Source organism: Mustelus asterias, chromosome 14, assembly GCF_964213995.1.
Source record: "Mustelus asterias chromosome 14, sMusAst1.hap1.1, whole genome shotgun sequence".
NCBI lineage: Eukaryota > Metazoa > Chordata > Chondrichthyes > Carcharhiniformes > Triakidae > Mustelus > Mustelus asterias.
The window spans coordinates 89,032,906-89,056,471 of NC_135814.1; the positions used below are offsets into that span (position 1 = coordinate 89,032,906).

Consider the following 23,566-nt stretch of genomic DNA (forward strand, 5'->3'; position numbering starts at 1 on the left):
ATACAGTTGAGGATATGTAATATTCCTTTAAAGATATGATGCTGAGTATCCAGTATATAGAGTTAAACTAAAACCTTCCGTGCATTTTCTCTTTTCTAATCTTGAGCCTATGCCATCTGGTTCTACGTCCTGTGGCAACTTCAAATGTTTTACTCAGTTCAGTCTATCGGCACGGTGGCACAGTGGTTGGTACTGCTGCCCCACAACGCCAAGGACCCAGGTTCGATTCCCAGTTTGGGTCCTTGTCTGTGCGGAGTCTGCACGTTCTCCCCGCGTCTGCATGAATTTCCTCCAGCTGCTCCAGTTTCCTCCCACAATCTGAAAGACGTGCTGGTTAGGTTGATTGGCCATGCTAAATTCTCCCTTAGCCCTAGGGGGACTAGCAGGGTAAATATGTGGGGTTACGGGGATAGGGCCTGGGTGGGATTGTTGTCGATGCAGGCTCAATGGGCTGAATGGCCTCCTTCTGCACTGTAGGGATTCTATTCCATGAAAGACCATAAACTCACCAAGCTTGCTTCAACCTCACAACCCCACAATCTCTTACCACTGAGAATGTTAAGAGTAACTATGTCACAGACCCTCTAAATTCCCTTCTAAGACATGCACCATCCAAATTTGGTCATGTATCTCTTCTCCACCAACATCAATGGATCAAGATCTTTAAGTACCCTATCTTGTCACCTTCATGGAGCACATTTGCACTGCAGCGATTCAAGATAAAACCCCACTGTTAGTTCCTCAGGGTATGTGTACTACATACAACGAGGTTTGTGTACTACATACAACCTTACTAGTGTTGCCTGTGAACCAAGAACAATTATTTTTTAAAAACCTCTTAAGAACCTTCTCTTCAGTGTCAAGAAACCCATATTCTTCACGCTGTCTGCAAAGTTCAGGTGCTTTAAACTAGGTATCAGTTTGTTTACCTGCATTTCAATGCCTGAATCTGAGCTGTACACAACGTTCCAGATGTGATCACACTAGAGTCTAATAGAGGTTCATTATTACCACTTGGAATTTGTGTTCTCCCTCTCTTGGTATACATTCCAAGCTCCAGTTAACTTTCTTTACTGTTACTGTCCTCTGCCCTGCTAGTTTCAGTGACCAATACCCTTGTAACCTTGGATAATTTAGTTCATATTCCTACCACTTATTTCCCTTTCCTAGTTGTCACATCATTTGTTACTCATTGGCTCATACACAGAAATTACAACATGGAAACAAGCCCTTCAGCCCAACCAGTACCCTCCACACACTAACAGTTCTAATCACATTTATCCTCCTTCTACCCATCTCCCTTCTTTCCCTTTACCTTCAATCTAATCTATCCTTGAATTAGATAGATATTCTGTATCAGAACAATGAGCTTGGAATTGACTTCTCCTTACAACAGACTATTCACAAATGGCATTGTTATTAACTCTCAAGTTACTCAATTTTCTGTTGGGCGTGAGTATCTTCAGGGAAGCCTCAAAAAGGAAGTGTTTGAGATTATCTTCCTGCAACCAGCGATAAACCAGGGAAATCCCATGGATGGCTAGCGGATGTCTCAGTAGATTTACCCAGCCAGCAGTTGAGCCACACTAACCAGGTAGATCCCAGGTTCTGCCGTGAGCTGAGCTCACTGATTCCAGGTGGGATGGTATTGGGCACTCCCTGTCCAGAAACCTCTGGGTTATAGACGGTAGATATCAACCAAGATTCCTGATTCCTACCCAATGGGTTAGAGAGAGTATTTACGTTACCCATTATTTTCTTTTCCTAAGACTTTAATAATGGTGGCAGGTGAAGGCCATGCAACCCCTAGAACCTATTCTGCTGTCCAATAAGATGGCAACCTCAACTCCACTTTCCTGTCCAGTCCCCCTGCTCAGCTTGGAGCCTTATTTGCTCAATAGCTGAGCAGCCATAGCACTCTGCAGTATTGAATTCCAAAGAATCATAAACCTTTGAGTGAAGACATTTCTCACCTCAGTCCCAAATAGTTGATCCCTTTCCAGAAATTATGCCCCCTAGTCCTGGACTGTGTAACCAGGGTAAACAGCCTTTCAGCTTCCAATAGAATTTACAGCATAGACAGGACATTTGGTCAATTTGCTGAATGCTGGTATGTGTACTACTCCATCTGTGCCTCCTCACATACCTCTTCAGCTAATCTTATCAGCATGCCTTTCAGTTCCTCCCCTATGTATAAACACAGTTCTGCCATTCACCTCAACTGTTGCTTGTGGTGGCGACTTCCACGTTCTGAGCAATCTCTGGGTAAAGAACTTTCTCTTGAATTTTTTTTTTGTTCCTTTCCATTTATACTTGTCCACATTTAATGTTACCTGTGATTGTTCCAGGCAATTGTATATTTTGTCTTTTCTGAGCATCAACTTTTTCTCCCAGTTCAGTATCTTCTGCAAACTTGACTAATTTACATGGGGTTACTGAATGAAAAATGATGATCTGAATTCAACAGGAGTATTCATTAATCAGTGTTCTTGTTATTTCAGGTTCATCCTTACGGAAGAACCCTAGTATTGTCAAATCAACATCAGCAAATACCAACGTAAGGTAAGAAAATAAACTTATTCTTTAAGGATAATTAAATAATTGAATGTTGTAATCAACAGAGCAATTTCCTCTTTGCTAACCCAGAGAGAAGTTGTAGCATTCCACCTTCTTTTCCAGTTGAAATGAGCAAACTCAGCACAGATCCTTGAGGTTTTGTGGGGAGTGGTGTACGGTGGAATATCCTGCTTTTCTTGCTTTTTATTTATAACCTAGACCTGGGTATACAGGGCACAATTTCAAAATTTGAAGATGATGCAAGACTTGCAAGTATTGTGAACTGCGAGGAGGAGGATGATGATAGATTTCAAGAGGATATAGGCAGGCTGGTGGGATGAGCAGATGCGTGGCAGTTGAAGTTTGATGTAGAGAAGTGTGGAGTGATAGATTTTGATCAGAAGAATGAGGAGAGATAAAATAAAGGGTACAATCCTAAAGTAAATGCAGGAGCAGAGGACCTGGGTGTATAGGTGCATAATTCATCGAATGTAGCAGAAAGCAGTTAATAAATTATACAGCATTATACAGCATATGCACTTTAGGTCACAGAGTACAAAAGCAAGTAAACTATGAAGATTTATAAAATATTGGCTCAGCCTCAACGATGAGAAGGTTTTGGAAAGGGTGCAGAAAAGATTTGCAGGAATGGTTCTGAGCACGAGAGACTTCAGTTTTGTGGATAGATTGGGGCTGTTCTCCTTGGAGAAGAGAGATTGAGAGGAGGTTTGTAAGATGTGCTCAAAATCATGAGGGGCCTGGAGAGCGTAAATGGGGAGAAATTGTTCCCGTCCGCAGAAGGTGATTAACAAAAGAACCAGAAGCGACATGAGGAAAATCATCTTTCTGCAACAGGTGGTTTGAATGCAGACTGCATTCTTAGCGTAAGTTGGAGACAGATTTAATTGTGGTTTTCAAAAGGGAACTGGATAATTATCTGATGCGAAAAGATTTTATTGGGCTACAAAGAAAAGGTTGAGGAGTGGGACCCCCCCCGGATGCCCTGATCCCACCCTCTCTGCCCCCCTCCCCCAGGTCCCCGCACACACTCTCTCTGCCTGACACCCGTGCCACCCCTCATCCCCGCACTCATTGCTGATTGGCTCACTAACGCAGGGTGGAACCAGCCTGTATTTGGATCTGAGCATTTCTCAAATATCAATGTTCAGGTTTGGCCACATGGAGTTTACAACTCTGCTTGAAATCAAAAGTGCCTCGGCTCAGATCAACACTGGTACTGTGAGCAGTGAATACAGTGTATTTGATCAGAGGACATATGGATTAATTGCTGGTAAGAGAGTGTTAGGGGCTCTAGATAAAAAGAAAAGATTTTAGGCATTAACTTGGGACCATGCCTAGGGGTGCACAGCTTAAGTTAGTTGTGCATCCCCAGTATATCAGACTGTCACAGGAATAATAGTGCCACTAGAAAGTAGGTACAAGAGGATAAGATACATATGCTGGTGAAATAATTTTGTTGGTGACTGAAATTGCAAAAAGTAGTCTGACAATTGTGAAAGTTGGTGAAATGCGAGGATCAGCACTAACTCCAATAATTATGTTGCTCTGTAGGCAGATCTGGTATGATGATCCATCCAGAGTCCTGCAGACGACGAGAGGAAGTCCAACTGCGACAATGAAAGAGCATATAGTGGTACGGAATGTTTCGTGGATATGAATTTATAGGATGGTGGCACAATGTCTTTAAACTACTGGGCAGCAGGTTTTGTGTCTTTACACTAGAAAGTAGAATGGTTAGCTTTAATATGGAATCACTCGTAGGACAGGAGGATTTAACTTGGCAAAAGTTAGCAGCCTTAACTAAAAATGCTGACTGAGCATTTTGACCTCACCTCAGAATTAGAACATGTAGAAAATACAAAACCTGAAACAGACGAGGTTACCTTTGCCAAAATGTGTCTTGAAAAGTGATGGCCAGAGCTCAAATTCCAAGAGAAGGAAAAGAAAGGGAAAGAGAGAGAAGAGGTAAAAAGAGAAAGGGTAAAACAGGAGAGTTGGGAAAAGTGAGAGACAGGAATGGAAGGAGGAGGAGATAGAATTTCAGGAAAGGAAGAATGAACAAGCATTCCAGAGAGAGAAAAACAAGAAAGGGAGTTTAGGCAGCTCGAGCTAAATAGGAAAAGGCCACAATACCCAGTGAAGGTGCCTCAAGCGAGAGAAATTACCTTCGCTCTTAGAGTTCTTAGCTCTTAAAGTACTCCCAATTGATACCAAAGTTCGATAGGGGGATATGGAAGCATTTTCCTCTCATTAAAAACGCTTGCAAAATAGTTGGAGTGGCCAGAGAAGGTTTGGACCCTTCTACTGTAAACAAAAAGATTAACACAAAAAGCTGAGTAGATTTATTCCCTATTGTTTGACAAAGCCTTGCCAAGCTACAAGATGAATTAAATTGCTATCTTCAGTGCATGCGAGCTGTTACTGAAGGCGTGCTGCCAAAATTCTGAATTCTCCAAAAACAGCCAGAACAAACTTGCATCAGGTTCGAAAATATTAAGCAACTTGCTGTTGATTGATGGGTAAAGCTGCTTAAGATAGATTCCACCAGTGAGAGTCTCAGCTTCTGCTCGATAAGTTCAAAATCCCTCTTTCCATAAAAGCCCATGTGAAAGAACAAAGAGTTTCAAAAGCCAGTGAAACAGCCATCATTGCAGACACCATAAATTGACACACAAACCTCTAATTCAAAATAAACTTGGGTTTAGTAATGCCTATAAGCTAGGTTAGTTGTAGATGATTACAGAAACAGGCTTGAGAGAAAACGAGAGCAGGGAGGAAAGACCAGATCAGTCTCCAACTTTTAAAAGAAAGAACCTGGATAGTAAATCAATGGGGACATGCACTGGGTGTTTTCAGTAACCAGGGATGTCCCTGTCTCTGCAGCCGAACCAGTGTCTGTAACCAATAGGATTTTAAACTTGAGTTTAGCTGTAGGACCAGGATACCTAACAGAGTTTGGACTGCCCCTTTCATGGAAACATAGAAAATAAGTGCAGGAGTAGGCCATTCAGCCCTTCAAGCCTGCACCACCATTTAATATGATCGTGGTTGATCATGCACTTTCAGTATCCCACTCCCACTTTCTCTCCATATCCCTTGATTCCTTTAGGGCCGCGTCCAACTCCCTCTTGAACACATCTAACGAACTGGCACCAACAGCTTTCTGTGGTCGAGAATTCCACAGGTTCACAACTCTCGGAATGAAAAAGTTCTTCCTCATCTCAGTCCTAAATGGCTTACTCCTTATTCTTAGACTGTGACTCCTAGTTCTGACTTCCCCAACATCAGGAACGTTCTTCCTGCATCTAGCCTGTCCAGTCCCAATCAGGATTTTGTATGTTTCTATGAGATACCCTCTCATTCTTCTAAATTCCAGTGAGTACAAGCCCAGTCAATCCAGTTTGTCTTCATATGTCAGTCCTGCCATTCCAGGAATCAGTCTGGTGAACCTTCTCTGGACTCCCTCAGTAGCAAGAATGTCCTTCCTCAGACTAGGAGACCAAAACTGCACATAATACTCGAGGTGTGGCCTCACCAAGGACCTGTATAACTGCAGCAAGACATCCCTACTCCTATACTCAAATCCTCTTGCTGTGAAGGCCAACATACCATTAGTTTTTCTCACTGCCTGCAATACATTACCTGCTGAACCTTCATTTCTTTGAGGGAATCTCCCACACTCTGGGGTGGGGAGGCTAAGAAACACATGCATCTTCCTCTCCAAAAATATACTGATTACAGGCAGTAAGGAAAAAGGTGCAATGGTTTCAGTTTTCCCCCAACCCTGTCTGTCACAGATGCTTTTCAATGCATTTATATTCTTCAAAGCAACAATTGTTTTGCTTAATTCACACCTCTTTTCTCTCCTCCTCACCTTCCCCTTCATAGATACTGACTGCTGCACAGGTGCCCTTTGACCCAGCAGCCATTCCTAATGTGAAGCTCTGTCCTGCATTAAGTGATTGTGATCAGGACCAGTGGCTGATTTTGGCCTTCTCTAGTTGGGGCACTGGCACCACTTGTGCCATTGAGCTGCTACTTGGGCTGAGACCAGCTCATTAAGGAACTAGGGAGCAAACCTGAAACGTTCCAGCTTGAATACCTTAGTCACCCACTATTTTTACAAGAAATTAATTTAGTGTGTTTCTATTTCTGTGATTCACTCTTCACGCTCTCTTTTTTCAGGAGCAGAATATAGAGCGTGACCTATCAGATGAAGTGGCAGCGCGATTGTACCTGGATGAAGGAGATGCAACAACATCTGTCAAAACGCAGTCCTCTCAAAACCTAAAGGAAAATCTAAACATTTTAAGTAAAGAGCAAAGAGGAGATCTTCCCCGATTAACAGAGGTATAGCTAAGAAGCATATTATCGAGGCTTCAACATGAAAGGAAAATAAGGGGAGATGGATGTCATGGGTTTAGAGGTCAGGAGAGGTAACTAAAATGCACCCATGAGAAAGGCTTTTCATTTGATAAGATGCTACAGAGGAAACCATTTGATCCAACTAAGGCACATGATATTAAAGTGAATGTGGCACACAGACCAGGAACTTGGTTACGTGGGCAATAGTGTAAAAGGTGACCAGAGGTTTTTCAGAAAAGCGTGATGTAAATAGTGTCAATCGGGCATCACTGTTGGACTGTTGTTCTCGATGTATGTGGATGATCTGTACTTTGGTAGGAGGCACTCTATAGACGTTATGGGCACAAAACTTTGGAGCTTGTTAAGTAAAGTAGGTGATCACAGACAGATTAATAGATTAGCAAGAGATGTTAAATGGAAGGTGGAGAAATGTACGGTGATGCAATTTAAGAATAAATTGATGAAATATACTCGTAAAACTAGGATTCGGAGACAGAGTTCCTCTAAAGTGTAAAGACTAATTTGATAAAGCTGCTTTTAGAAAAAAAACAAATGGGGATTTAGGATTTACAAATAGGAACCTGGAGTGAAAGAAAAAGTGACAATAAAGATTGATATAATAATTGGTTTGAATATTATGTTCAGTATTGGATGCCTCAGTTCAGGAAGCCTTGGATAAGGTGCAAAAGAAGCACACTAAAATAATACCAAGGATGAGAATTTATAGATAGAAGAGACTAGGAAAATTAGGGCTCTTTTCAGTAGAACAAAGCAGATTGGGAGGAGATCTAATATGAGAGGATTTGAAAAAATAAATCCAGTGAAACTACAACCACTGTCCCTCTCGCATTCAGGCAGTGTTTTGCCCTTGCATATTAAGATCAGACTTGGGGGCTAAAGTCTCTCCAATCTTCCTACAGCTTCTTCATGCAAATTTGCTTCTTGCTCTATCCTCCCACTAAAATTGACCCTTGTAAAAACAACTGTTTATTTTTCCATTCTCGGACAAGGTCCAGCCTGATTCTTCTCTTCACAGCTGCTGTGTGAACTTGCAGTGCTTGTTTTCGACTTTCAATTTTCAGCTTTGGTAACTTATGATCTTCTGTTATAGAGAATGGTGGAGGCGGTAAGGAAGGCCCTTGACTGTGGAGAGCCTGACGAAGTACTCAGCACTGGCTTTAAACTGAGGATAACACGAAAGGACATTGGCACTCTGTGTAATCACAGCTGGTTAAATGATGAGGTACAAGTGCCTTTCAGATGGTTCCTTTTTAGTTTAATATATTTTCTGATCTTACACTGCGTTAGTTGGATCAAATGGTTTTGAATACTGCTACCAAATCTTCTCCAAAGAGAACAGTCACAGTTTCTCCAATCTATCTATGAAACTGAAGTTTCTCACCCTTTGAACCATTCTCATTAATCTTTTCTGCACCCTCTCTGATGCCTTCACCTCTTTCTAAAGTCTGCTGCTCAGAATGAAATGCAATACTTTGGTTAAGGCCAAACCTCTAGCAGATCTATTGTAACTTCCTTGCTTTTGTATTCTTGTCCCTATTTATAAAGCCTAGGTTTTACGCTCTCAGCCTGTCAAACCATCTTCCATGATTTGTGCACATATACCCCAGGTCTCTCTGCACCAGCACCCCGTTCAGGATGTACCCTTTTAATTTATATTGTTTCTCCATGTTCTTACAATCAAAATGAATCACTTTATACTTAAATTTAATCTGATGAGTATATCCCTGTGCCCTTCCCACTTTTTGGTGTTGGCACCTGCTGCAGTAAGGGGCATGTGTATTTTGTGGTACTTCATCAGTTTTAATGTATCAGAATTAATTGTAAGCATGTTTCTCAAAGATGAGGACATCACAGCTAATCTTAATCAAGTGCTGTTCTTAAATTCATACAGACGACTGAAGCTCTTTGTGGCATTGCTGTTGTGCCAGAGGAGTATCTATTGTATGTGGCTAGAAGGCTGAATTTTGTACACTAGTTGTTCTGTTCTACCTTCAGTCAAAGAGGAGTCAGGAGAGAAATGTAGGGAAACAAATCTTTTATTTAAATCTGTTGTATAGACTGGAGACAGCTAAGCCTTTTAACAGTCTTGTGCTGATATTTTGTAGGTGATTAACTTCTACATGTGCTTAATTATGGAAAGAAGTAAAGAGTCCAACTTGCCCAGAGTTTACGCATTCAATACTTTCTTCTACCTGAAATTGCACACTGGAGGTTACCAGACAGTGAAGCAATGGACCAAAGGAGTCGATTTATTTGAAAAAGACCTCATACTGGTACCGGTACATTTAGGAGTGCATTGGTGTCTGACGGTAAGCAAGCATTTCCTCTGGATCTTGTGTTTACTGTGCACCTATTCTGGGTTTCACTAGTTAACCTTTTGTTGTCTGCTTATTTACATGAGAGTCTCTGAGAGATGGTCCAGTGGGTAAAGGATGAAATGTGGTGTTAGGCTACGCAGCTGTATATGATCCTCCATCTCTGCTGAGTTTGCTAATCTCATTCAGGGCAATTTATAATGCTAGAGTTGGTCTCTGCAGCACCAGGTTCAGAGGAGAAAAGACAGTCTGATCCAGTGGCTACTTATCATTATCCAGAAGTCCCTGCTCAAAAGAGTGAATGTGTGAATCAACCTTTTGCAGTTGACTATCCAGTTGTACCTTTAATTTATGTTCAAGTATGAAGTAAGAGCATGGTACAAGGGTAACATGATCAGGGGATGCAATAGTTATAAAACAGAAGTATAAAAGGACTTTTAAAAGTAAAAGGAACAAGTATTAAAGATGAATTAAATTGCCTGTAAGCAGTGTACATAATGCTGCCAGCCCAAGTAATGAGAAATGAACAAGAACAGATAAGGAAGGGAAGAGTATGGAAATGTTTAGGCCAATGGCCATCTCAACATCATACGGTTGAAGAGAAAGATTGAGAAGGAAGCAAGTAGGACAAAAGCCAAAGCAATAAATTTGAGAAAAGCTGATTTTAAGGGACTGTGAATGGAACTAGGGAAAATAAATTGGGAAATTTTACTGACGGATGAACTAGAACATAGAATCGCTACAGTGCAGAAGTAGGCAATTTGGCCCATTAAGTCTGCACCAACTCTCCTCCGAAAGGGCATCTTACCCAAGCTCACCTCCCCACCCTATCCTTGTGACCCCATGCATTTACCATGGCTAATCCACCTAACCTATACATATTTAGATATTAAGGGGCAATTTAGAATCATAGAATCCTTCAGTGCAGAAGGAGGCCATTCAGCCCATCGAGTCTGCACTGACCACGATCCCACTCAGGCACTATCCCCATAACCCCATGCATTTACCCTAGCTAGTCCCCCTAACACTAAGGGGCAATTTTAACATGGCCAATCCATCTAACCTGCACATCTTTGGTCTATGAGAAGAAACAGGAGCACCCGGAGATCCAAGCGGACCTTGGAGAAGCTGAAAACTCCACAGTTGCACTCTTAAGTGCCAACTCACCCAGCCAGAATCGAGCCCAGGTCCCTGGTGCTGTGGGAATTCCAGATCTTGGGACCTAGACATGGTGTGACCTCCAATGGTGCAGCGACTATGATTGGGAATGCACAGAAGATTAATTCAGAACAGCACAGATATCCTGGAGGGTTTTGGGGTTGGAAAAGATCAGAGTTAGGGAGGGTCATAAGCCATGGAGGGATTTGAAAACGAGGATGAGAATTTTAAGATCAAAATGTTGCTTGATCAGGAACCAGTGTGGATCAGCGACCACAGGAACGATAAGAGGGATGGGATTTACTGTGAATTAAGACATGAGCAGCAGAGTTTTGGAGACCTCAAGTTTACGGAGGGTAGAATCTGGGGGATGAGCCAGGAGTGTGTTGGGATAGTCGAGTCTAGAGGCAGCAGGTGAGCTGAGACTGGGGTGAAGCCGAGCAATGTTATGGAAATATATGGTCTAGTAGGTGGTATGCATATGAAGCTGAAGCTCAGCTCAGGATCAGATGTGACTCCAAGATTGCAAACAGACCGGCTTTATCCAGAGAATGGTTGGAATGTGGAATTCGCCACCACAAATTGAAGTCAATAGCACAGATCCATTTAAGAAGAAGCTAGGCAAGTACAGGCGGGAGAAAAGAACAGATGTCATGTTGATGGGGATAGATGATGAAGGGTGGGAGGTTGCTTGTATGGAGCTGAAATACTTGCATGGAAACATTGAGTAAAATGACCTGTTTCATGTCATGTATTTGCCAGAGGAATCTAAAACCAATACCACTGTCTTGACTCTCTCTGTAGTCCTGTCTTATTTTAATGGTCTCTGCTTCAGCGTAATGAAGCATCCCACATTCTAATAACTTGAGTGAATGGAGTCACTTCTTTTCAGGTCTCAGAAGTCTCTATTTTCAGTCATTAAAAGAAAGGATGACTCGATATTGTGGGTGATTAGATACCAGAATTTTACTTTCAGGTGGATGGATAGAAGGTTGCTCTGCTTACTATAAAGGACCTGTGAGAAATGGGTTTGGGTAATCTTGTTTGACGTTCCAGTGAGTTTGAGTACAGAACTGTCTATAATTTTGCTTACGTTGACAATGAAATGGTTGGCATGGGAAATCCAAAACTGTTCTCATTGATTTATCGAGATGCATGCCGATAAGTCACATTCCTGGGGCAGACTGGTCAGAGATTTACTCTTGTGTCTAACCCATGCTGTAACTATTCAGGGAATGTTTTGTTGGAACAGTGCAGAGGGAGCTTGGCTCTTTATCTGATAAGTACTTTACTTGCCTGGGAGTGTTTGATACTGACACTGGGTACTTGAAATGAAAAATACTCCATTGCTAACGCTAATAGAACATAGAACAGTACAGCACAGAACAGGCCCTTCGGCCCACGATGTTGTGCCGAGCTTTATCTGAAACCAAGATCAAGCTATCCCACTCCCTACCATCCTGGTGTGCTCCATGTGCCTATCCAATAACCGCTTAAATGTTCCTAAAGTGTCTGACTCCACTATCACTGCAGGCAGTCCATTCCGCACCCCAACCACTCTCTGCGTAAAGAACCTACCTCGGACATCCTTCCTATATCTCCCACCACGAACCCTAGAATTAGGCCCCCTTGTAATAGCTCCATCCACCCGAGGAAATAGTCTTTGAACGTTCACTCTATCTATCCCCTTCATCATTTTATAAACCTCTATTAATCTGTTCCTTTAATGAACCAAACGGTCACAATTGAAGAATGACAGATTTGTATTTGGGTTGCAGCACAACAAATGATCTGCCAGTGGCTCCATTGAGCAAGTTGACATATTGTATTTGCATTGTGGCCAGCAGACAATACGCAAGTGCTAGAACTATTCTCAATGAAAGGTTCTCAAACTCTTCCTCTTCTGCCACCCGCTTCCCCCCACGCTTGCACTCTTATGTACCAACTGATTTTTCTTTTTGATTTGTGTTCCATTTTCCCTTGAGTTGCTCCATTTTTGTCCTTGGATAGTTCCACGGCAGCTCTCAAGTACCTCACCAATGAGCTATTCTCAATGTCAGCTTGATTTTGTCAATTAATCGTTCTCCCAATGGGTCATCACATCCAACCCAATCCTGAACTGCTTTCTCTCTTTCTTAAATTGCTTTTCCTCTCTCTCTTACTTGCACACACACACTTTCTCGGAAGGATCACTGAATCATTATCCTCTTACCCCTAAGACATTGAAGCCAATTGCAGCAATCCTACTATATCCCTGCCAGGGATCAGCATGGTTAGCCTCAGTAGGATGGAACCTTTGATCTTCTGATCTTTTCTCGGCCTTGCTGGGTGTTTGAATTGGCTTTTGAACTATAAGGAGGAACTAGTGAGACTTTTGTAATTAACCACTGATTTAATACCATTTTTGTTGTACTTGGCTGCTACTGTCAAATGGCATGCTTCCACTGGCAGCTATTGACCAGTGAATTTGATTCCAGACCAGGACAAGAAGAAAATATGAGCATAAGATCTCTCCTGACCTCCAAGAAAAGTAGGCAGAAAATTGAGATTGGAGAGTTTCCGAATTTGATGAAAGAATGTCTTTCATTGTATAATTCAGTTTAAAGTGAACAATATCACTTAAAAGGTAAATGTTTATTACTAAACAGGTCGCAGATTTAAGGAAAAAGATAATCCTTCATCTTGATTCCATGGGTCAGTGGAATGATGATGTTTGCTGGACACTGCTGTAAGTATCTTGCTGTAACGCAACGTCTTAACTATTTGCTTCCATTATTCAATCAGCTCTCGGGTTCAGGAGAACTCAGTTGAAGGCACCTGGTAGATTACAGTTGATTGCATAATGTTTTTACCATTTGCAACGACTCAGTTCTAGAGGAGAGAGGTGGTTTCAGCAAGGACAGAAATGCATCATAGCTGTGCACTGCACAACTGAAATAGGAATAGGCTTAGAGGCTGCTGTTTCTGCACTTTTGATCACTCCACAATTAAACTAGAAAAGGATATTATTAAACTAGAAAGAGTGCAGAAAATTTTTACTTGGACGCTACCGGGACTTAATGCTTTGAGTTATAAGGAGAAGCTGGATAGACTGAGATTTTTTTCCCTGGAGCCTAGGAGGCTCAGGGGTGATCTTATAGGGGTCTATAAAATAATGAGGGGCATAGATCAGCTAGATAGTCAATATCTTTTCCCAAAGGTAGGGGAGTCTAAAACTAGAGGGCATAGGTTTAAGGTGAGAAGGAAGAGATAGAAAAGGGTCCAGAGGGGCAATTTTTTCACGGAGGGTGGTGAGTGCCTGGAACAAGCTGCCAGAGATAGTAGTAGAGGTAAGCACAATTTTGTCTTTTAAGAAGCATTTAGACAATTACATGGGTAGGATGGGTATAAAGGGATATGGGCCAAATGTGGGCAGTTGGGACTAGCTTAGTGGTAAAAACTGGGCGGCATGGACAAGTTGGGCTGAAGGGCTTGTTTCCATGCTGTAAACCTCTATGACTGTATGATCCTGTTTAAACATGAATAGTGCTGATTATGCCACAACTGGTGTGCGATCTCAAAAGGAGCGAGTTTGCTGAGCTGTGTGTTATGTGAGGAGGGGAGTGAGGTGCTCCTTTTCTTATTCTAACTTTTTCACCCTGTAAGAATTGGTTCTTGCTCCACTACAGAAGAAGCTGGGTTTGGCAAGTATCTGGTGAGTATCCCAGTAAGTGATCTGGTATTCTATTTCTAAAGTTTAAAATAGGACAGAAATTTATCATAAGCTTAATAAATATATAAAAGAAAATAAATAATTGAATAAGCTAATTAAGTAAAGTGGCAGGACAGGTGATGTGTCAAGGCTGCAGCATGTGGAGATTCCTGAATACCAGTGTAATCCAGGATAAACACATCTGAAGTAAGTGTCTGTGGCTTGAGGAGCTTTGGTTCAGTCATTGAGCTGGAGGACAAACTTCGATGCATCAGGGAGGGGGAGTGTTACCTGGAGGCTTTGTACCAGGAGGTGGTCACATCCCTTAGGATAGGATCTTCTGATTTGTAATGTGGTCAGGGACACGAGGATGTGACTACAGCTGTGACAGGTAAGAGGTTCTAGAGTGCATGAGTGTCAGTCTCTGCAGCTATCCAACAGGTTGAAAGTTTTTTCAGCTTGTTTGGATGGAGTGGAGACTGTATGATTAGTGAATTGACTAACCATGGCACTGGTACAGGAAACCATTTGTGGGGGCAGCACAAGGGGAAACAGTGATCGTAGGAGACAGTATGTTAAGGGGAATTGACACTGTTCTCCCAGTCGGTTGCGAGAGTCCAGATGGCTGTGCTGCCTGCCAGGGTTTGGGACATTTGCTTAGGGCTGGAGAGGAACTTGCAATGGGAGGGGGAGGGCCCAATGGTCATGGTCCAATGACCAGGTACCAATGACATAGGCAGGACAAGGAAGGAGGTTCCCATAGTCAGAATGAGGAACTAGGCATTAAGTTAAGAAGCAGAACCTCCTGGATTATACCTGAGCCACATGCAAATAGGCATAGGGCAAATAAGATTGGTGAACTGAATACATAGCTCAAAGACTGGTGCGGGTTCCAGGATGGAGAGTACAAATCTAAGAGCAAATCAGTAGATAAGACTTAGGCTACAAAAATAATAAAAAGACAAAACTAAAGGTTCTGTATCTAATCGCACGTAGCATTCAAAACAAAAGAGATGAACTGATGGAGCAAATAGAAATGAAAAAGTATGATCTGATAGCCATTACAGATACATGCGATGAAATTTTCCCACATGCACACTCACTTAGTCTCTTGCACTTATCCCCACACACTCGCTCGCACTCAGCTTCTCACTCAGCGGTTACCCGCACTCAATCTGTCTCACTCATTCACAAATTCTTTCACACTGACCTACTCTCTCTCTCTCTCTCTCTCACACACACACACACACACACACACACACACACACACAGACACACACATACTGTCTCACTCGCGCGTTCCTGCTCGTGCACGCTCCCTCGTGCATGCCCCTTCTCTGTTTATTTTTAAAGGAATTGATTACAAAAATAGGGAGGTTTTGTTTCAGTTGTACAGGACACAGGGTGTGACCACATCTGGGTTATTGTGCATGGTATCGGTGTCCTTATTTAAGGAGGGCTGTAAATGCCTTAGAAGCAGTTCAGAGAAGGTTTACTAGACTAATATCAGGAACAGGCGCTTTGTCTTATGAGGAAAGGTTGGACAGGTTAAGTTTGTATCCCTTGAAGTTTAGTAGAGTAAGTGGTGACTTGATTGAAACTTTTAAGATCCTGAGGGGTCTTGCTGGAGGGATTAGAGAGGATGTTTCCCCTTGTGGGAGAATATCGAACAAGGGATCATTGTTTAAAACTCAGCGGTTGTCTATTGAAGACAAAGATGAGAATTTCTCTGAGGGTTATGAGCTTCCTCAAAAGACGGCAGAAGCAGAGTCTTTGATTAGTTTTAAAGCAGAGCTGGATAGATTCTTGATTAACAAGGGGGTGAAAGGTTATTAGGGTAGGCAGGAATGTGGGGTTGACATTACAATCCGATCAGCCATGATCTTATTGAATGGTGGAGCAGGTTTGAGGAGCCGAGTGCTTCACCCCTGCTCCTAATTCTTGTGTAACTATTGAGAACCAGATGAAATCAGCCGGTTCCCATGATGGTGTTTTAATGACAGACAACATTTAAGGATTTGTAGCTTCTGACTTTCTCGTCATGTTTGACTTTAGACGATACCTGCAAGAAGAAAGCAAAAACAAGAAAGGCCGGCACTTGGATTCCTCTGAATGGGTTCTCCGCAGCATGCGATCTCATGTAATTACAAGCATTTTACATTGTTATATTTCACTACAGGCTGCCTGAAGATTCACGTAGTTTGAGTTTTATATTACCAAAACTAAGAGGTACCAAATCCCAGGTTTGATTCTTGGGCACCATAGCTGAAAGCACGCACATTTGGCCTCACTTTCTCTGGAAAGTAAGGAGGAAAATCAATACTGGTTGAAGGTTCTGATTAGTCTCTAGTAACTTCTCTGCATACCTGATTAGGACAAAAATGGATGGCCCCTGTGGGTGCAAAGACTGCTGAGATTCATACTACGTCCTGATGCACACACATTGGCCACTTGGCTGTGGTACAGGCCTGATGCCTGAAGAACCATCATGGTTTTCAGATAATTTAGGAATAACCCACAGCCATATTTAGAGTGATTGAGTTGTAGTGGATCCTGTTTTATGGATTATCTTTTTGTTTCATTCTGGGATCAGTTTTTAAATGTTTTCGATTCATTCATGGGATGGCTCGGCCAGCATTTATTCCCCATTCCCCAAACGCTCTGGAATTTATTAATTTAATTTTAATTCCATATTTGAACCCTTGTTCCCCCCAAAGCATTAGCCTAATCATCTGGATGACTGGCCTCTAGGGCAACATGGTGGCATAGTGGTCAGCACCTCACAGGGACCTGAGTTCAATTCCCAGCTTGGGTCATTGTCTGTGCGGAGTCTGCACGTTCTCCCCGTGTCTGCGTGGGTTTACTCCGGGTGCTCCGGTTTCCTCCCACAGTGTTGGTTACGTGCATTGGCCATGCTAAATTCTCCCTCTGTGTACCTGAACAAGCGTCGGAGTGTGGCGACTAGGGGATTTTCACTAACTTCATTGCACTGTTGATGTAAGCCTACTTGTGACACTAATAAATAAACTTTAAACCTAAACCAGTGACATTACAACTACTCCACCGCCTTCCCTAAATCAGTCACGAGAGTGCAGTGTATTCCTGAGTGCAATGCAGTTAAAATCAATGTAATAGTTTACGTGCAGTAAAGTGCAGGTGAAGTGGAAAATGCTGGAAATACAGACCAGATGAAGAGAAAACCTAGATCATCATTTTGAGTGCATTTCACTTTGCAAATGCTGATGGAACAACAGTCTACTGCAGCATTTAAGATTGTTACTTCAAACCCTGACCATTCGCCAGATATTTTCTTTGTTCCTTTGCACTTCGCAGAGAGGTACAGGTAGACTTTCAATTCACACAAATTTGAAGGTTGCAGCTATTGGAGAAACTGCCTGATTTCCGTCTCCGTATCAATAGAGTTTAAAATTAGATAGTTTCTATTAAGACCATAAGACCATAAGACATAGGAGCGGAAGTAAGGCCATTCGGCCCATCGAGTCCACTCCACCATTCAATCATGGTTGATTTCAACTCCATTTACCCGCTCTCTCCCCATAGCCCTTAATTCCTCGAGAAATCAAGAATTTATCAATTTCTGTCTTGAAGACGCTCAACGTCTCGGCCTCCACAGCCCTCTGTGGCAATGAATTCCACAGACCCACCACTCTCTGGCTGAAGAAATTTCTCCTCATCTCTGTTCTAAAGTGACTCCCTTTTATTCTAAGGCTGTGCCCCCGCGTCCTAGTCTCCCCTGTTAATGGAAACAACTTCCCTACGTCCATCCTATCTAAGCCGTTCATTATCTTGTAAGTTTCTATCAGATCTCCCCTCAACCTCCTAAACTCCAATGAATATAATCCCACGATCCTCAGACGTTCATCGTATGTCAGGCCTACCATTCCTGGGATCATCCGTGTGAATCTCCGCTGGACCCGCTCCAGTGCCAGTATGTCCTTCCTGAGGTGTGGGGCCCAAAATTGCTCACAGTACTCCAAATGGGGCCTAACCAGTGCTTTATAAAGCCTCAGAAGTACATCCCTGCTTTTGTATTCCAAGCCTCTTGAGATAAATGACAACATTACATTTGCTTTCTTAATTACGGACTCAACCTGCAAGTTTACCTTTAGAGAATCCTGGACTAGGACTCCCAAGTCCCTTTGCACTTTAGCATTATGAATTTTGTCACCGTTTAGAAAATAGTCCATGCCTCTATTCTTTTTTCCAAAGTGTACGACCTCGCACTTGCCCACGTTGAATTTCATCAGCCACTTCTTGGACCACTCTCCTAAACTGTCTAAATCTTTCTGCAGCCTCCCCACCTCCTCAATACTACCTGCCCCTCCACCTATCTTTGTATCATCGGCAAACTTGGCCAGAATGCTCCCAGTCCCGTCATCTAGATCGTTAATATATAAAGAGAACAGGCTAGAATGTCAGTATAAAGAGAACAGGCTAGAATGTCAGTTCTGCACCAGGCAACAGTTGAAAATCTATCCCATCCTGTTTACAGTTTGACTCAAGAATAGTACCTTAGAAACATAGAAAAACTACAGCACAATACAGGCCCTTCAGCTCACAGAGTTGTGCCGAACATGTCCCTACCTTAGCGATTACTAGGCTTACATAGAATCATAGAATCCTACAGTGCAGAAAGAGCCATTCGGCCCATCGAGTCTGCACTGACCACAATCCCACCCAGGCCCTACCCCCACATATCCCTACATATTTTACCCACTAACCCCTCTAACCTATGCATCCCGGGACACTAAGGGGCAATTTAGAATGGCCAATCAACCTAGCCTGCACATCTTTGGACTGTGGGAGGAAACCGGAGCACCCGGAGGAAACCCACGCAGACACAGGGAGAATGTGCAAACTCCACACAGACAGCGACCCGAGCCGGGATTCGAACCCAGGTCCCTGGAGCTGTGAAGCAGCAGTGCTAACCACTGTGCTACCGTGCCGCCTATAACCCTCTATCTAATACCTATAACCCTCTATCTTACTAGGTTCCATGTACTTATCTAAAAGTCTCTTAAAAGACCCTATCGAATCCGCCTCCACCACCGTTGCTGGCAGCCCATTCCACGCACCCACCACCCTCTGAGTGAAAAACTTACCCCTGACATCTCCTCTGTACCTACTCCCCAGCACCTTAAACCTGTGTCCTCTTGTAGCAACCATTTCAGCCCTGGGAAAAAGCCTCTGACTATCCACTCGATCAATACCTCTCAACATCTTATACACCTCTATCAGGTCACCCCTCATCCTTCGTCTCTCCAAGGAGAAAAGGCCAAGCTCACTCAACCTATCCTCATAAGGCATGCTCCCCAACCCAGGCAACATCCTTGTAAATCTCCTCTGCACCCTTTCTATGGCTTCCACATCCTTCCTGTAATGAGGCGACCAGAACTGAGCACAGTACTCCAAGTGTGGTCTGACCAGGGTCTTATATAGCTGCAACATTATCTCACAACTCCTAAACTCAATTCCTCTATTGATGAAGGCCAGTACACCATACGCCTTCTTAACCACAGACTCAACCTGCACAGCTGCTTTGAGCGTCCTATGAACTCAGACCCCAAGTTCCTTCTGATCTTCCACTCTGCCAAGAGTCCTACCATTAATATTATATTCTGCCATCCTATTTGACCTGCCAAAATGAACCACCTCACACTTTCTGGGTTGAACTCCATCTGCCTCTTCTCCGCCCAGTCTTGTATCCTATCAATGCCTTGCTGCAACTTCTGACATCCCTCCACACTATCCACAACACCTCCAACCTTTGTGTCATCAGCAAACTTACTAACCCATCCCTCCACTTCCTCATCCAGGTCATTTATAAAAATCGCAAAGAGTAAGGGTCCCAGAACAGATCCCTGGGGCACTCCACTGGTGACCGACCTCCATGCAGAATATGACCCATCTATAACCACTCTTTGCCTTCTGTGGGCAAGCCAGTTCTAGATCCACAAAGCAATGTCCCCTTGGATCCCATGCCCCCTCACTTTCTCAATAAGCCTTGCATGGGGCACCTTATCAAATGCCTTGCTGAAATCCATATATACTACATCTACTGCTCTTCCTTCATCAATGTGTTTAGTCACATCCTCAAAAAATTCAATCAGGCTCGTAAGGCATGATCTGCCTTTGACAAAGCCATGCTGACTATTCTTAATCATATTAAAGCTCTCCAAATGTTCATAAATCCTGCCTCTCAGGATCTTCTCCATCAACTTACCAACCACTGAGGTTAGACTCACTGGTCTATAATTTCTAGGGCTATCTCTACTCCCTTTCTTGAATAAAGGAACAACATCCGCAATCCTCCGGAACCTCTCCCGTCTCCATTGATGATGCAAAGATCATCGCCAGAGGCTCAGCAATTTCCTCCCTTGCCTCCCACAGTAGTCTGGGGTACATCTCATCCGGTCCCGGCGACTTATCTAACTTGATGCTTTTCAAAAGCTCCAACACATCCTCTTTCTTAATATCTACATGCTCAAGCTTTTCAGTCCGCTGCAAGTCTGCACTACAACCACCAAGATCCTTTTCCATAGTGAATACTGAAGTAAAGTATTCATTAAGTACCTCTGCTATTTCTTCCGGTTCCATACAAACTTTCCCACCATCACACTTGATAGGTCCTATTCTTTCACGTCTTATCCTCTTGCTCTTCACATACTTGTAGAATGCCTTGGGGTTTTCCTTAATCCTGCCTGTTAAGGCCTTCTCATGACCCCTTCTGGCTCTCCTAATTTCCTTCTTAAGATCCTTCCTATTAGCCGTATACTCTTCAAGATCTCTAACATTACCTAGCTCTCTGAACCTTTTGTAAGCTTTTCTTTTCTTCTTGACTAGATTCATTATAGCCTTTATACACTATGGTTCCTGTAACCTACCATAACTTCCCTGTCTCATTGGAACGTTGCTATGCAGAACTCCAGACAAATATTCCCTGAAAATTTGCCACATTTCTTCGTACATTTCCCTGAGAAAACCTCTTTCCAATTTAAGCCTCCAATTTCCTGCCTGATAGCCTCATAATTCTCCTTACTCCAATTAAACACTTTTCTAACTTGTCTGATCCAATATCTCTCCAATGCTATTGTAAAGGAGATAGAATTATGATCCCTATCTCCAAAATGCTCTCCCACTGAGAGATCTGACACCTGCCCAGGTTCATTTCCCAATACCAAATCAAGTACAGCCTCTCCTCTTGTAGGCTTATCTACATACTGTGTCAAGAAACCCTCCTTAACACACCCTCCTGAACACACCTAATAAACTCCTCCCCATCTACACCACTTACTCTAGGGAGATTCCAATCAATATTTGGGAAATTAAAATCTCCCATCACGACAACTCTGTTATTATTACACCTTTCCAGGATCTGTTTCCCTATCTGCTCCTCAACATCCCTGTTACTATTGGGCGGCCTATAGAAAACACCCAGTAAAGTTATTGACCCCTTCCTGTTCCTAACTTCCACCCACAGAGACTCCGTAGACAATCCCTCCATGGTGTCCATCTTTTCTGCAGCTGTGACACTATCTCTGATCAACAGTGCCACTCCCCCACCTCTTTTGCCTCCCTCCCTGTCCCTTCTGAAACATCTGAAACCCGGCACTTGAAGTAACCAGTCCTGTCCCTGAGTCATCCAAGTCTCTGTAATGGCCACCACATCATATTTCCAAGTAGTGATCCACGCTCTAAGCTCATCCACTTTGTTCACAACACTCCTTGCGTTAAAATAGACACATTTCAAACCTTCGGTCTGAGCGCTCCGCTTCTCTATCACCTGCCTATCCTCCCTCTCACACTGTCGACAAGCTTTCTCTATTTGTGAGCTAACCTCCTCTCTCCCAGTCACTTCAATTTGATTCCCACCCCCCAACCATTCTAGTTTAAACTCTCCCCAGTAGCCTTGGCAAACCTCCCCGCCAGAATATTGGTCCCCCTGGGCTTCAAGTGCAAGCCGTCCTTATTGTACAGGTCACACCTGCCCCAAAAGAGGTCCCAATGATCCAGAAACCTGAATCCCTGCCCCCTGCTTCAATCCCTCAGCCATGCATTTATCCTCCACCTCATTCCATTCCTACTCTCACTGTCGTGTGGCACAGGCAGCAATCCCGAGATTACTACCTTTGCGGTCCTTCTTCTCAACTCCCTTCCCAACTCCCTATATTCTCCTTTCAGGACCTCTTCCCTTTTCCTACCTATGTCATTGGTACCAATATGTACCACGACCTCTGGCTCTTCTCCCTCTCACTTCAGGGTATCTTGGACGCAATCAGAAACATCCCGGATCCTGGCACCCAAGGAGGCAAACTACCATCCAAGTTTCTTGACCGCATCCACAGAATCGCCTGTCCGACCCCCTCACTATAGAGTCCCCTATCACTACTGCCTTCCTCCTCCTTTCCCTACCCTTCTGAGCTCCAGGGCCGGAAAAAAGCACCTTGAAGTGCTTTTTTCCAATACCGTCACCAAAACCCTGTTGGCAGGCAAGAAGCGAAGTAACAATTGGCGATGTCCAAAGCCTTTAAGTCCTGCAATTAGCAGATCAGCTCAACAATAAACAGAAGCACATTGGTTTGGTGCTGATGGAATGGAACCCTTGCATAATAAATAGGAATTATTGAGTAGAGCTAAAGGAAAACTGAGAGTGCGGATGTCTGAAATAGAACAAACTGAGTGTGCTAAAAAATAAAAACAGGAAATGTATTTTGACGCCATGTTTAAAATGAAATTCATTTTAGCTTCTTTGTATTCTGATAGGAAATCCCACAGCAAATGAATGGAAGCGACTGTGGGGTATTTGTGTGCAAATATGCTGATTACATTGCAAAGGATGAGCAGATCAACTTTACCCAGGTAGGAAATTATTAAGTTTTCCATTTATCCAAGTGAAAGGCATTTGGAAACTGGATTTTTCCCACTTTGGACCCAAGTCAGATATAACAAAGCTGGGTGCATAGTATAGCTCCCTCCATTTATAACAACCACCCCCAATGTTAACTCCAGCCCCCACTGCACTGAGCACATGTTTTCCCACATCAGCCATTTTGTGTGAAGATAAAAGCCATTCTATGGCCTGACTGAGATTGGCAGTTTACTTCCAACTTGCACCATGGACATTTGTCATGAATTATACTCACTGCCATCTCCATTTCCATAGGTCACCAGCGGATAGAAAATACTTCCATACCATTAGTCTGTGCCAGATTTGGTCACAGATCACAAAGGTGAAAGACCACTGTCTGGGCTCAGTATGTCCAGAGGGGCCTATGAACACTTGGCTGTCACAAACTGAAGAACTGAATAATCTCTGGATTATTACCTGAGCCACATGCAAATTGCCATGGAGATAAGCAGATTGAGTGGAAGGAATGGTGTTAGAAATAGAGTTTCCTTTTCATTGGCAACAGTATTA

General features: G+C 43.1%; 1 protein-coding gene across 4 annotated transcripts in view; it reads left to right on the forward strand.

Moving 5' to 3' along the window:
* Positions 1-23,566, forward strand: part of LOC144503857 (sentrin-specific protease 2-like) — a 54,903-nt gene that overhangs the window by 28,305 nt on the left and 3,032 nt on the right. Inside the window, exons 9-16 of one of the 4 annotated variants that reach the window (XM_078228841.1) lie at positions 2,502-2,562; positions 4,129-4,210; positions 6,763-6,927; positions 8,054-8,185; positions 9,069-9,272; positions 13,085-13,164; positions 16,183-16,267; positions 22,912-23,007. In XM_078228841.1, coding sequence (XP_078084967.1) covers positions 2,502-2,562; positions 4,129-4,210; positions 6,763-6,927; positions 8,054-8,185; positions 9,069-9,272; positions 13,085-13,164; positions 16,183-16,267; positions 22,912-23,007 — 905 coding nt within the window. The remainder of the gene's footprint in view (positions 1-2,501; positions 2,563-4,128; positions 4,211-6,762; positions 6,928-8,053; positions 8,186-9,068; positions 9,273-13,084; positions 13,165-16,182; positions 16,268-22,911; positions 23,008-23,566) is intronic. The other 3 variants (XM_078228843.1, XM_078228842.1, XM_078228845.1) reach the window with 3 other exon arrangements.